Raw genomic sequence first — 14,878 nt, 5'->3', positions numbered from 1 at the left:
AGTGTTAAATTTGCTTGATATTCGTTGACTTCAGAGCTTCTGCTGATTAGCTCCAACTCCAATTCTTTTTAGTGTAGCAGGTGTTGGAGCCTAGTGTAAACTGCGGCAGCGCAGCGAGTTGAAAGCAGAAAAAACGCGTGTAACAATAAACACAGCAAACTAAACAAAAAAGGAGTCTAACTCAAGCCATCATATTTACAGCTTAAACATCAGATATCAACAGGTAAGCAGATGAAGGAAATTATATGCTTGTGTTTTGAACAATTCGCTTTAATTCACACACTATTTTCGAAATCTTATTGGCTTCAAGTCAATACTAACTTTATTTCTTTTGCGGAACAATAGGAAATGCACTTAATGCTTTGCATATTTCTAAATTGTGTTTTAATTAGCGAATCCGGTTTTTGCTTATTGATTATTTGGAATATAGATTTTTTGTTGTTGTATCAACTAATAAGATGAGACATAATATTTTCTAATGTCAATGTAAAAGTCTAAGATACCATAAGAACTAAAATTAAACATTTTTTGTGAAGAATATATTTTGAAAATCATTCTTAATACTTCCACTGTAATTCGAACTTTCATAACTCAAACTTCCCTAATTCGAAGTTCTCCGTAACTCGATCTCTTGAATTGCCAATAGAGGTCAAATTTCAAATAAATTAATTCCATAAATCAAACTTTTCGACCGGGGCATAAAACAAAATTTAAAATTTTACTCTCGAGGCAAAATTTTAACAGATTCCCCATATACAATATATAGGCGAACAAAAAATATGATTTCACATTTAAGAATTGCAAAAATCATATAAAAAAGGCATAATATACAGACGTCAAGAGCCAAACAAACGAAATTACAGAATACTGGTTTTAACGTATGTATATAAAACTTTTCGCGTAGTAAATAAATTACAGTTTTTTGAACAATTTATTATTCAATGAAAAATTTTATAACTTGAAGTCTCTTTAAATCGAATGGTTTTGTAGTGATTCGAGTTAGAGAAGCTCAACTGTATTTGGAAATAAGGAAGTAGAAACCAGTTTTGTATAGTTTAAGTAAAATGTACTGAGTCATTTTGAGGCGATCTGAACCTGCTGGAAACTGCTCTTACATTTAATCATTATAGTAGCCGAACTATTTTTAATGTGAATTTATATTGAGCCCTAAAACGATGGACAACGTTGAAACGTGACTTGCTTAATCAACCACAAGCGCTATCCAATTGGAATAAAGTCATTTGCATATGTACAATTGCCTCTGCATTTCCAGGCAGTTCGATTAAAGCACGACACGACAGTAAAGTGTCTGAATCATTGGCGACACAACGCAGACTAGAGTCCACAGAAAAATGCAAGCGTACGAGGCAGACGCACAATTCTGAAGCATACATAGAACTGCACTGACAATAACTTGATGTGGATTTATGTTACGCATTTTAATTTAACGAATGCATAGATACACAAATGACAACAACAATAAGTTTAAATTATAAGTTCTGGGCTTTCTGCATTCTCACTGGGATCTCTGTGAGTTTGGCTCGAAAGCAAAAGCAAACCACGAAGACCAAAATTTTATGTGTATATAAGTTCATGAGTGAATATTAGTATGAGTCCATACATGTATTTTGTATTGCTCGGCCCACTGGAGCGTGTTACTTCACAACAACAAACAATGGTAGTTGAACACCGTACAATGACAAAACTCGCACTTTTGTAATTCCAATTCGGAAGTGACTCTGCTTCGGTGGAGTGAGTATTCCCAAAATACACACGGTTAATGTATGAAGCGTGGGTGTTCAACCACCGTGAATACAAGATCGCCCTCGCTCTTCGTACTACGGTCAGTAATTTTTGCGGGTAAATCGCTGTTCCTTTTGCCATCACACATGTGTTGGCTTTAGCCTTACTCGTGGCGTGTCGTGCGTCGTGGGTGCGTACAGCGTGAATTACCACCAAATAAATAGCGAAAAAATAAAATAATCGAAAATGTGTTTGATAGGAAAGCACAGTGTGCATACTAATTCAACTTTTACTCGTAAAGGCTGTTGCGTTAGATTTTTGTTTACTGCTGCCTAAATGGGAGAAAAACGCCGGCCGGCTGGTTAGCTCGTCATTCGGCTCAACTTTGCTAAACGCTCAGTACGTTGACACCTTTTCTCGATTCCTCTTTCGGTGGCTTTTCGTAAATGATGTGTGCATGCGCATATTACTTGAGTAAAATAACATTAAATATAAGGAATTTTTACTGAATAATACATGGCAATGATGCTGCACATTTGCAGCCTATCGATCACCGATTAATAAATTTTCCATTTCCTCTTTAACTTCACATGCTATATGGTTAGATCAATTTTTTAAACAAACAAACGAATTTCGAGGCATCACAAGGCATGAATGTTGAGGGTGTTTTCTTCCTGACAATATGGTGCATGTAATTTTCGTATTCCCACACAGCCCACAACTTTTATTTGGGGTTGTTTCTACTCCGTCAACACCACATCAGCTGTGCCGCCGCGTAGTCAGAGCGGTCGCCTTGACAATAAAAACTCTGTTTATTCTTCTACGTAGCCAAGTATGATGAGTGCTCGTTTATATCGTAAATCCATTTATAGATGGTGTGTGTATAACACGTACATACGTTTATACTTGCATTGTCCTCATCCATCCAACAGTGGCAATGGTTATGGAATTGTTTTGTTATTGCCCACTGTTAGTTGTAGTTCAGAGTTTGGTGCATCAAGAGTGGCGTTTTAATTCTAAACGTCAAACAAATTCGAAATGTCACCGGTTTTGCATTGTGAAAACAAGCCAACGAAAGAATTGGAGAAATGTGAGTTATTCGTGAATATTTATTTATTAATTTTTGCAATGAGTCAGTCGTAAATTGGTGAATATTTTACCTAAAGGATTTGAAGTGCTTTGAACATAATTCTTCTATGTGAACTCATATACAGTGAGTCTTTTCAATACATAGAACTTAACATTTTTGTGAAATAAGTAAGCAATGGACCCATTTTTCTTATTGGTAATATAAGATAATATATTTCTAAGAGTTAGACTTCTGTACACGTCCAAAAACTATACCTTTATCATTACTTTATATTAAACTGCAATATTTTCCGATACAGTAAATAGAAATATTAATTTTTTATGGTCCGGAGCTCAGGGATTTGCGAAATAGAGAGGCTTTGAACCGAAATTAAACTAAAATTTCCAGGTGTTATTAACAACAATGATTGAAATCAATAAATATATAGAAGTAGAGATGCTTCGAGATAACGTTATATCGTCAAAGTGTGGACCTCTATATTTTATTAAATATTTCCAAAATAAAATTTCAATGTGTGTTATAAAATCATTGATAGCTATTCTATTATTGTTTTTACTATGCAATTTCATAATATTTATTGTTTAAACTCTGCACCTCTCTTTTTATTTTTCACATTTTTGTATGCTTTTTGCATTATTTTCTTATACGTAAACAGTAATTAATCAACAAATTGTCTAAAGATTGAGAGACTGTCTTTCATAACAAACTCGCATTGTTTGTAGACATGGCAGTTGTATGAATGAATAGGCTTACAAGCGTGAAATACACGCATATAAATAGCTATATACTTGAATACATATGCATTTGGCAAACTCGCAACGCCATTCAGTCAGTAGGTTGGCTAATAATCACCACACACAAATCTATTAGTAAGACATTTGTGAGTTTTTTTAAGACATTTACCTACTTTCAACAAAAGCGTCGCTTACAAATTGACTTTAAAAAACTATTTATCATTTCAGCGCGCTGACAAATACAATAAGCAAATACGTGCGTCTAGTATTAAGTAATACAAATATGGCAGGCGACCATAAATGCTGCGACTTGAACTTGACAATCAAAGAGTGTTGATATTTGCCAGCAAAGTATACGCTTTTTGTACTCCTTTTCAATTAACGAAATCGGTTTTGACACGCTTCAGTTTTGACAAATTTTTGCGCTATAATGAAGACTGTTTTTCTACGCGCAGACCTTGGTGCTGTATTCGTTTAATTTTTTTAATAACTTGTAATTAAATTGTGTATTTTAGTATTTCTATTTTTAGTATGTTTTTGGTATTTTTCGCAACAAAAAACACACATTCGACGAATCAATTAGTGATCGTGCAATTATTTGCAAAACAAAGTGTGATAGCCTTCTATCACAACTTGCAATAAGATAGGTAATGGAAGAATGTGATTACGTAAATGCATGTGTGTGTGGGTGTAGCAACATTCCTTTTTCGCGGCACTGATTTTCAACGCCGCATTCTACCACATTCGTCATGGCAACTGTACCCATATGCCTCTATTGCGGAGCTGGGAAGGTGTCATGATGTGAAGGGCAAACACGTGCCCGAGTTAAGCGCTGGAAAATGCATGAACGACCTTCCATCTTTTGATTTTTCTATTTATTGTCTGTGTTTATTCCATTGCTTATTATTTCAAATTCGTCGCAAATTTTTTTTTTTATATTTCCACTATTGATTACCAGTAATTACGTGCTTTTTTCTTACCACCTACGCTGGGCACGTTTCTAGGTGGTTTGCTGTATGTGAGTATTCGCAAGCGCTTCGTGTTTGTTTGTGTTTTGTCGGTTAGTGGGATTTGCTTTTCCAATTTAATTTCAAATTTTAAATAGTTCTCAGACTAATTAGAAACTCACTCGCTGGTTGGCATTGCTAGCAAACATCTAACTACATCAGTTCTAGACCCATTTCCTTAATTGATTTTAAATTCAGTTGTTTTGTTGGTATGATAAGGTCGTTGCATCAGTAAAATTCAGTCCAATTTAATTGTTTTTCACTCAAGTTTCCCGAACAACAGAAGAAGAAACATTATCTGAAAACAAAACAAAAAATTTTCTTAGTCCAATTCGCTGTGTTCTTCTTTAACTGATAACTAAATCTTAGGTTAAATGTTGATCACTGCTTTTGACCATTCTGCCGATTGTTGATGCAGTCGCACCATTTTTGAGCGGGTTCGTAGTACCACTTTTGCACAATCGTCACAACATAGCGGTGGATTTACAAGTTGCTTTCAACTACAAACTGACGTATGTACCATGTATGCACCTAAAAGAAGGCAGAAAAACTGTTGGTCAAGAAGCTCCTCACCACCAAAGCGATACTCGTTCTCGTTTCAATATCAAGTTCAACCAGTTCGACATCGCCACAGTATCGACACATCGGCCAAGTCTTTAACGGTGCATTGGCAGCAGTCAACAAGTACGAGCAATAAGAATTGCGCGCAAGTCGGTATTCTTCTTAGCTTGTCTTTTGTTTTATGTGCTAATTGTGGTATTCTCTTCTTACATGGATTTTCTACTTTGCGGCAACTTTTACATTGCAATGCACACAACGACTGCGGCATAAAAATACTTACATACAAACATATGTACACATAACCGGTTCAACACGTTTTGCGCTGACGACGCCAGTGTAACTTATCAGCCGTCCATACATTGCCCGTCCGCCCAGTAATCACCCAACTTGGTAATGTCTCTTGGCCGGAGATTCTACCACCTTGACTTTCGGTGCTGTTGCTGCCACAAAGCATTTACCTTTATGAGTGTCTGCTCACAACAATGTTGCGAAATGGCAAAACGCTAACGTGAATTGTACACGCTAGTAATGTGTGGTCCAAATGATAGTTAAGCGAAGAAATCATATTTTCTGCATTGAAATTAAGAATTCGTAATTAATACTCTATCTAATTCATCTTTCAGTCCCGCAGAGGAGGTAAGGAATAAGTTTCCAGTTTTCTTTAAGTACGTTCTTTGAAAATTTTAATTTAAAGGCTTGAATCATAAGTTAAAAAAAAACTTGCATTACAACCACCCTTTAAGAACCACCCAACTACATTTTCATTAACTGTTTTTGCCCATTAAAATGTCGAAAAGCTGTTTGCGTCTTTAAAGTCATTACAAAGCTCTGTTAGGTAGTCAATATTGTGGGTTTTTTTGCAGCAAGTAAGGAATTTATTTATTTACGTCAGGCATTTGCAAATTGTTAACTGAAAAAAGTTGCAGCTAATTACGCTTTCTGTGACATCATGGCTAATACATACTAGCTGTGCGGTGTAACGGTGACAGGCAGTTATCGCGACAGGTTTATGAGCGAAATGCAGTTAGTTTCTTCTTATGCATTTACTTTTTAACGTATTCCGAAGACGCGATGTTGCTTGTTATTTTTTCTTCTCTAAATAATGTGCATTCCATAACACACTTCCTTCTTTACTTTCTTCTACCATCCTTTTTATTCCTTTATTAAGCAAAAACGAAACTGGCATTACTCATATTGCTATATCTCGCGAACCAATTCTATTGTGTTCTTTTGGAGGTTAGGTCTTGCTACAAAAATGTATTATACATATTAAATTCTTGTTGCGATAAGATCTAGAAACATTATGGTTAGGTTAGGCTTTTCCCCATAGGGACATACTTAGACTATGAGAGACAGTCCTTTGTGAAGCCAGGATCCCTTCCTTGATTAGATATTAAGACTCAACATTCTTCTTCTATATCACTTAGTTTGCGCGGTTGTTCAAAAAAAGTGACGTCCAAGAAATCTTTATCTTAATTAGATGATTCCACGTCGTCGTCTTCCAGGTCACTTCTACAGCTAGCATCCCCTAAGATTTTTAACCTAACAATGTGGATCCCGATGAGTCAATGGCCAGTTAGAACTCCTACGACTAGGGAGATATGAACTTTGCTAAAGACGAAGAGCTCAGTAGACCTCTTGCGATTCATTTAATATAATCGTAGCTTAATAAATATTCTTCGTTTACATTTCTTCAAAAATTTTCGCTTTTCTCTAAAAAAAATTTAATTTTTATGATCGATAAAATGTGTACAATTTCAAATGTATACATGTGAGTATTAGCTTTCTTTTTTTAATACTTCATTCAAGCTTTCATTTAAAAACAAATTAATTAGTTTTTTTATATATTTTATAACTGACACAAACAAATAAATATGATTAAACAATTACTGAGTGTACGTGATTCTTTGGATGTACCTATGTATGTATGTAAATATGTATTGTAAATAATAGTTCACTGTACCGTAAAATAAACATGGAAAGTTAAGCAATTCTTTACCGAAAAAAAATCATAAAAAGCATAAAAACAATGAAAATTGTTACGTTTTTTCGGGCATTATAACGGCAATGGCACACAATAAAGTACCATTTTAGTCAGTTAATGTTGCGCGATATTCCACGCCAGCAAGCTTCTCCTTTCAGCTGAGCGCTGACTTGAAAAGCAATTTTTGCAAAAAAAAAAAAAGTAAAAAAGTATGCATATCACTGGGACCCCATCGACAAAACAGCTTCTTCCACACATGTGCGAATCACCTGATCCCGCTGTCTCTCTCTCTCTCTGCAACCGTTAATTCTCTTTGAGTTACCATGTTAGTGTTGTGTGTGGCAAAGTCGGCTAGAAGTTTTATTTCGATCCTAAACGTGATTTATACCAACTAGATAAACTATATGTATACCAACTGGATCTTTTAATGCCATGAAGTGGCATAGCCATGGCTATTTCGGCATTAAACGTGAGTTAAAATTGGTTTTTTGCACGTACAAACAACAACAAAATACAAAAAGGGTTGGACCAATGCATTATGTTTTACTTTTTGCTCACAGAAACTGTCCGTCACGTTTGGTTAGAGGGAATATGGAAAATAATTTTCTATTTGAATACTGTGCTTTTTGTGAGTAACTGTTAGTGTGTATGTATGTATCACAGTTTAGTACTTTGACCTTTTGGCAAATTGGTTTGGTTTACTAATACAAACCGCGACTAATTCATTCAGCTGTGAGTTAAGTAGTTGCAAAGTAGGCTTAAAAGTGAAAATGAAATTATCTGACTCATGCGTTTACCCATTTTGTATACCTTTTTTCATATATATGTATATATTTTTAATTACTATAACCAGTATATAATAATATTCTAATTACCTAGCAAATTTGCTTCGAAATTATTGTAAAATACTGTTTTAATTATATTTGTCATACTTCAGATTTCACCTTTGATTTCTGATTTGCATTTTAGTTTAATGCAAAAAAGTATCATATTTGAAAAAATATAAATTTTCTAAAGTTGTCTTTGAATCCACAAGTTTTGTTGAATGGCGAATCGCACAAAAACTGATATAAATTATACAGACTGGTATAATCAAATAGTTATAGGTTAGACATATGTTATACCACTTCAACACCACGTTTGGTATAACTTTTAGTCATTTGCAAAGGATTATTTTTTGGATAGAGAGCGACTAAGATTATTGCTGGATCAAAGTCGCATAAATTCATATATGAAAAAAATAATTATTTGTATACTTCATGTTGTTGCCATAAATCAATGTATAGTCACTTCCCATTTTGTTTCTTTGTCAACTTGTTGCACATAATAACCAAACAGTACCCAATCCAACCACACACAAACGTCAATTAACAAATCTACTATACTGGTTCTGGCATAATTAATGGTTCCGAGCGAAAGATCTCCATATGGTCACGCCAAATGCATTGCTGTTGCAAGTGTACATACAGTACCGTTTTTTAAATTTAAATTTACATATGCATTAACCTCCTTCACCAGTCAGCGCAACGCTACATTTTGTTCCGTTTTCCGCTGGGGCAACAAGCAACGAAAGTATATAATTAAGCATGAAACCGAAACCAGAGAACTCTGTGAATATTAAAAAATTAAATTACTGGATGCCTACTTGTGTTTGTGTGGATGTTTTAATGCACGAGTTCTTTCGAAATGACTCCCATGCATTCGTTTGTCTCATTTCTTTATCTACTGCAATTTTATGTGTCATTAGTGTGTCATTCAAGCGCTGGCGTAGTGATTTTGAAGATTGCATGAAACATGTAACATGTGTACATAATAAATGCATTTGGTGTTGGCATCGATATTTCATTACCGCCACATTGTTGGGGTTAAGACCAAAACCAGATGGTTACATGAAAAGCTATGTTAACTCCAGTGGCAGTGTTATTTGAAAATCTCCTCCCAAACACAGTTGAAATTTTAGACTTTACAGCCGCTTTCCCAGTCGAGAAGTGCTTAAAATATTAATATCAATATAAAGAAATTCCATTTTATGACACTTACAGAATAGCTGTGATAATGAAGATGTAACTATTAGTGTCTCTCTTATCCCATAACACCATATATCTAGAACCATTTTAGCCAGGAAAAACTTAATATTTTCCGAGCCAATAATGCATTTGTACGGCATTTCTTCATGAATCATTCACAACTATCCGAGCACATGCCAACAACCAAGTTAATACCTGCATTTAGTCAGTCTTTGTCCTATTGTAATCAGGCGAACATGCCATACAATTTTAATAACAACAAATGTTAAAGACATTGCACCGGAAAAGCACAACTAAAAGTCAAATGATGAACAGGCTTTACACCGGCTGTCTGTGCAACTGACTGACTGACTGACAGCCTAACGAGGCAGACATTCATAATTTACCTTTGCTTACACTTCGCCCGTTCTTCACGTGCTCATTATGTTTTCTGACTGTTTGCAAAATTTAATGTTTTATCTTTAAGCAGTAGAGTAGAGTAGAAAAATGAGCCTCGTATATTAAAGTACTGCAAAAGTAACAGTAATAATGCGCGTGAAATCCCGAAGCTTTGAATTCTTATATTTTTAGTTCTAACATGTTATTGTTAAGTTGTTGCTTACTTTTAACTTTTGTATTTATTTTTATATTCATGAACATTCACAATTTTATTACACAACTAATTTATGAGTTTAAATACCGTATGCTAGTTCTTATCGCAAATCGCTTTGTACTATTCTAACAAATTCACAAGTAATTGATTAATATCTACAATTACATTCATATATATATATTTCGGTGTACGAAATTTTAATTTTTTTTTAATTTTATATTTTTTAAAAAAGCATTTCTTCAAAATATTGCACATTCTGTTAGTAATGTACATTGCCTTGTCAGGTGTGGGGTTCGAACCCACGCTCCCTCTCGGGAACCAGAGCTTAAATCTGGCGCCTTAGACCGCTCGGCCAACCTGACTCATATAGAACAACGCGCACAAATCGCTTTATCAGCAAGAGAAAACTACGTCATCGCGTACGAATGAAAAAAATTTGCCAGTCAGTCGACCGGCAACAAGAACATCAACAACTCAATGGCCGAGAACGATGTACACACAACTCTCAGGCGCACATCCCGCCCTTGTTTACCACCCTATTTTACATAAGCAACCTTTCCCCGCTCTTTCTGGCGATTTGTGTTTTGTCGATTTTCTGCGATTCGCTTGCAAATTTAATGTCAAGTGCAATTAAGGCGCGCTGCTAAATTAAAAAGCAACGAGCACCGAGCGTAACTCACGCAAAGAGCGGAAGCGCGAGAATTACACAAATCTGATAGAAGAGCACGCGCTGCTCAAATTGTTTATTTTGTTTTACAAGCATTTTCTTTGATTTTGCATGCGAACTTTGTGTGGCGCTCTGCTAAAAGCTTGCAGCAAAACTTTAGTAATAAATATTTAATAGCTCTCCATAATAACTCAATTCACGAAATACTAGTAGCGTGTTGGTCGCTTATTTCCACTGCCAATGCGTATGGCGCTGACTTTATGCAAGTTTACCTGTAACATGCTGACACAATGCCAGTTGCGTTGCATGTTGCAGCAGTAGCCGCTGACACTACTGAACTGGCTGTTGAACCGGAAGTTGTTGCGTACCGCGCATGTACAATGACTTTTCTATGCAGTGCTTGCTAGCACACCTGCCTATCCACCCCTTACCCTTACTACTTTGTGTAAATTGTCAAAGCATTCAGAATTCTCTTTCTCCTCTGCTCCTCGCATACATAGCTTATGTGCTTTCTGGCTTTCTCCTAACCCCTGTTGAAGTGCACTTCAGTGCATTGTATAGAAATCTACTCGCTTTAGAGATTTTTTTTGTTAATTCAAACGTGTGGTGCGGTGTTCTCGAATCGTTAACTCAACTCGTTGCGGTGAATTGGAGCAGAAATGTGGAAGTCACTTCGTTGGGGGCTTTTGATCTGTTGTTCAAGCGGATGCAAATTAAACGTTGCGCTAGGGAGCGTGGCTGCTATTAAGCTTTGGCTACGCATTAAATTTGTATGAACATAATGCCATAGTGGCTTGCAAGCTTTCTGAGTGAACTGTGAATGTTTGGAATTTAAAAATGTATGGTGTTAAGAAATTCTATGTGTTTTTTGTAAGGATACATATGTATATGGTTAGAATAATATTGTTGTAATTGATGTAGACATTTGTGTATTTTACTATATATAAATATATTAAAAAATTTTTTTTTTGTTTAAAGTACGTTCTAAAATGATAGCATGAATTACTAGAATCACCGTCACCCAACTCTTGGAAAACGTCTTTACAAAGTTTAATCCAGTAGCCGACATTTCGTAGCAAAATATTAATAACAATAATTTTTATTCTCAAATGATCTTAAGCCATTCCTTACTCGCAGTATAATTAATCAAAGATAGCTTTTTAGGCTTTCACTGTCCTAGCACTTTAATGAAATTCTTAAGGAAATATTTTTTTTATATTTATCCTTTAATTTATCCTGATGAATTTTATAAAATATTGTATAGCCTAGCTTATGTCAGGTGTGGGGTTCGAACCCACGCTCCCTCTCGGGAACCAGAGCTTAAATCTGGCGCCTTAGACCGCTCGGCCAACCTGACTACTTCTTAAATCGCCAGTGAAATTACAAATTATATCAACAATTTCTAAATATTCTTAAAAAAATAAGGATTTTATAAAATACTATATTTCATAGTTCTTGTCAGGTGTGGGGTTCGAACCCACGCTCCCTCTCGGGAACCAGAGCTTAAATCTGGCGCCTTAGACCGCTCGGCCAACCTGACCTGTATTATCTAACAAACGACATTTACATTTTCAGTAAGAACATTAGAACATTTAAATTAGTCATCGCACAAGAAAATGTGTCAACATATCACAAGAATCAGTAAACTACAGTCTACAACAAGAATAGGCGTTCATTAGCACGATTAACAAATTTATATGTATGTACCTACTTATGGGTAGTTGCTAGTAAAATTTCAGAAGCAGGTTGTCAGATTATGTATCTGAGCAATACACCCATAAAATGATTTTCTGCTAGGGTCAAAGGTTAGGACTTAGCAACCCGACTGAGGAACGCATCAACTCCCTCACTCCCAGCATCATTCTGTAATTTATAAGAGTGCTGGGACTGATGGAGTTTTTGTAGACATAGGGAGGGCACAATTGACCACAGGTCGCAGTGCATTTCTCTAAATATCTGTTATATTGGGGTCGAAGGTGAGATAGAAGTATTGTATAGCAAAGTGTACTTAGTCAGATTTTGTTGTTAACCCAAAAGCAGTTTATGTGTAGGACGTAACCCACAAATTTATAATAATTGAACATATAATGCAACGATCTCATTTCTCTCTTTAATCCACTCTCCGCTGCTTCTCAAAGCAAATCACGTAGTTTCCAGCACAATTATACTATATACTCCCCTTACTTAGCAATAAGCATTGTCTCGCCACTGTGCAATGGGCATTAATTCGAATTTATCTATAGCATCTGTGTAGCGTCATCATGACCGCCATCCACGGAGTCTGCGCACTAGAAAGCGCAAGTAAAAGCTTCCTCCAGTAACGACACGAGTACGAGGTCATTATATCGTAAACGATATGGGCACACGCCTACGGAGTGCATATGCGTTCACAGTCCGTGTTCGGTAGTCTCTAAGGGTGGACGACGCTACACACCCTGATTGGAATAAAAAATCCTAGCTAAACATTTAACGTCAATGCAAAACGGTGTCAGTGCAATTCGTGACGTCGACAAGCGCGGAGCACGTAATACACAAAAACAGCAACAACGCGAACGCCGAAGACGAGAACTCGTAACGCGAACAAACACAAACAGTGAACTATGCACTGAGCAAAGTATTTAACTCGGTTACTGGGTAAATTTGGCACAAACATACATACATACATACATGCACAGTTGTTGGCGGCGTGTAGGGAGTAGCTGCGGCTGCACCTCGCTGGTGCGGTTGGCTTCCCTGTGCCACACGAAAATCTCCAACGCAAACAAAAAGGAATTCTCGGGCACTGCGGCAGTAAAACGCTTTGTAGTCACTTTCGCGACTTGCATTTAAATTTAATGCATATTTTCGTGGTTGCAAGTTGTACGTGTGCGCTCGTATGTTGCAAGCAAATAGTGTGTACATGTTTGCGGAATATCAACATGCAAGCGGTGTGCGAGTAACACCCGCGGGCGGTGGTGTGAGCAATTGCAGTATCGTGTCATATGGCAATTTTTCGGGTTGCGTTCCATTTTATCTCAACTCTTTTGTTATTATTACAGTTTCAGTGACTGTGTTTTTGGTGCAATGGAAATGAAAATGAAATGAAATGTGAAATAAAAATCGATCAAGCAAACTCGCATTTGCCATACCGCATAACATTTTGCACGCTCGACTTTTCGCCGTTATTATTGTTGTTGTTGTAGCCAAATTAGCTGTCGTATGATAATGCTACACGCCGTGGCGTAAAGCATTGTGATTTGTCTGCAAATCTTTATTGTTACATGTTACAGCTGCCTCACGTTATGTTTACGTACGACATGACGTACTGTTCGATGTGGTAATGTAGGTCAGAATTGCACTAATACAAACAACAGCAAAAACAATAACAATATGGCTTTAATGACAGCGGCACTGACTTAACTAGCTGCCACATCTGCAATAGTGGTGAATCAAACATCATCATGCATTGTCTGCAACACAAAAACAGTGAACTTAAAAAGATTATAACGCGGTAATTTCATTAATTTCAAGATTTATGCGAAAGAAAATATTGAATTTAAGAATCGCAAAAGTTTTTGAGACGCTCTTTAAGCTCTATTAAAGAGTTGAAATACTTTAAAGGTTTATAGAAAAGCTCGGCTATCCGTAAAATCGGTTGAAACAAACTGAATTATATAGAATAGATTACTTGATATTTATAAATCTGATTACTTTTACCGATTTTTCATTTAATGATTTCTTCTTCAGCACTTAGCCGCTTAAATGTTTCTTCCAGAGAGCTTTTTAGGTGCAAATATATTTGAGGTCATTATGGATATCTGTAATTTAAAATATGTTCGAATAAAATAATAGAATTTAACAGGTTCCACGTCGAAGTTTTTTCCAAGAGGCGTCTTGTTTCTTTGAACAAGATTTATTGAATGAATTCTTTTAAATAATTCTCTAAATTGTAATAAATTAGAATACAATTTTGAATTTTGAAGAGCGCGAATTTTATCTTTATTAACTACAAAATGAATAATAATCGACATTGGGACCACTGTACAAAGGGGCCGCAACAATGATTTAGTAAAAATCCACGCAAAGTCTGGCGAACAGGCGAGTGATTTGCAAAATTGTGCAATTGCAACGCAATCGTCTGATTGTTTCTTCTCCACAATTGTTGTACAAGTGCTTCTTTTTATGAGAAAATGTGGCTTGCCTCATACATGAGAGCAAGCAAATTGTAGCGTTTAAGTGAAAGAAATGGGGAAATTGAAATTACAGAAAAATTAATAAATTGCGAAATATTTATGTACAATAATGCGGTATCGTTTAAGTGAAAGTGAAAATCGTTATGAAGAAATGTGGCAATCAAAGTTGCTTGCAACATTGATGCGAAAATATGCGATATGTGTATGTATGTATTTGTGACTACTGACATTACAAGCCCCTATATGTGCATATACAGTTAACTTTGTACGTGAACATATATGCTCTGGCATGTGACTTAAA

At 35.9% G+C, this 14,878-nt stretch overlaps 1 protein-coding gene, 1 long non-coding RNA gene and 3 other non-coding genes across 14 annotated transcripts in view; 1 reads left to right on the top strand and 4 right to left on the bottom strand.

Annotated features, from left to right (window-relative positions):
* LOC105218659 (myosin heavy chain 95F) overlaps nucleotides 1-14,878 on the top strand; it is a 29,936-nt gene that overhangs the window by 252 nt on the left and 14,806 nt on the right. For 7 of the 10 annotated variants that reach the window (XM_011194403.3, XM_011194387.3, XM_029045754.2 and 4 more), the window contains exon 1: nucleotides 2,767-2,833. In XM_011194403.3, coding sequence (XP_011192705.1) covers nucleotides 2,782-2,833 — 52 coding nt within the window. In that variant the 5' untranslated portion in view covers nucleotides 2,767-2,781. Of the gene's footprint in view, nucleotides 1-72; nucleotides 224-2,766; nucleotides 2,834-12,809; nucleotides 13,040-14,878 lie in introns of those variants that run through there. The other 3 variants (XM_054225648.1, XM_054225645.1, XM_011194395.3) reach the window with 3 other exon arrangements.
* On the bottom strand, nucleotides 5,988-6,835 carry LOC128919924 (uncharacterized). The gene is made up of 2 exons (XR_008470044.1): nucleotides 6,474-6,835; nucleotides 5,988-6,382 (listed from the first exon to the last, which is right to left on the bottom strand). It is a non-coding gene; the product is annotated as an uncharacterized LOC128919924 (long non-coding RNA).
* Trnal-uaa (transfer RNA leucine (anticodon UAA)) lies at nucleotides 10,017-10,100 on the bottom strand. Its single transcript has one exon. It is a non-coding gene; the product is annotated as a tRNA-Leu (tRNA).
* On the bottom strand, nucleotides 11,679-11,762 carry Trnal-uaa (transfer RNA leucine (anticodon UAA)). Its single transcript has one exon. It is a non-coding gene; the product is annotated as a tRNA-Leu (tRNA).
* Nucleotides 11,862-11,945, bottom strand: Trnal-uaa (transfer RNA leucine (anticodon UAA)). The gene has a single exon. It is a non-coding gene; the product is annotated as a tRNA-Leu (tRNA).

The sequence above is a fragment of the Zeugodacus cucurbitae genome, chromosome 2, assembly GCF_028554725.1.
Source record: "Zeugodacus cucurbitae isolate PBARC_wt_2022May chromosome 2, idZeuCucr1.2, whole genome shotgun sequence".
NCBI lineage: Eukaryota > Metazoa > Arthropoda > Insecta > Diptera > Tephritidae > Zeugodacus > Zeugodacus cucurbitae.
Note: the sequence above shows the minus strand (reverse complement) of the source record. Positions and strands in the feature narration are given on the sequence as shown.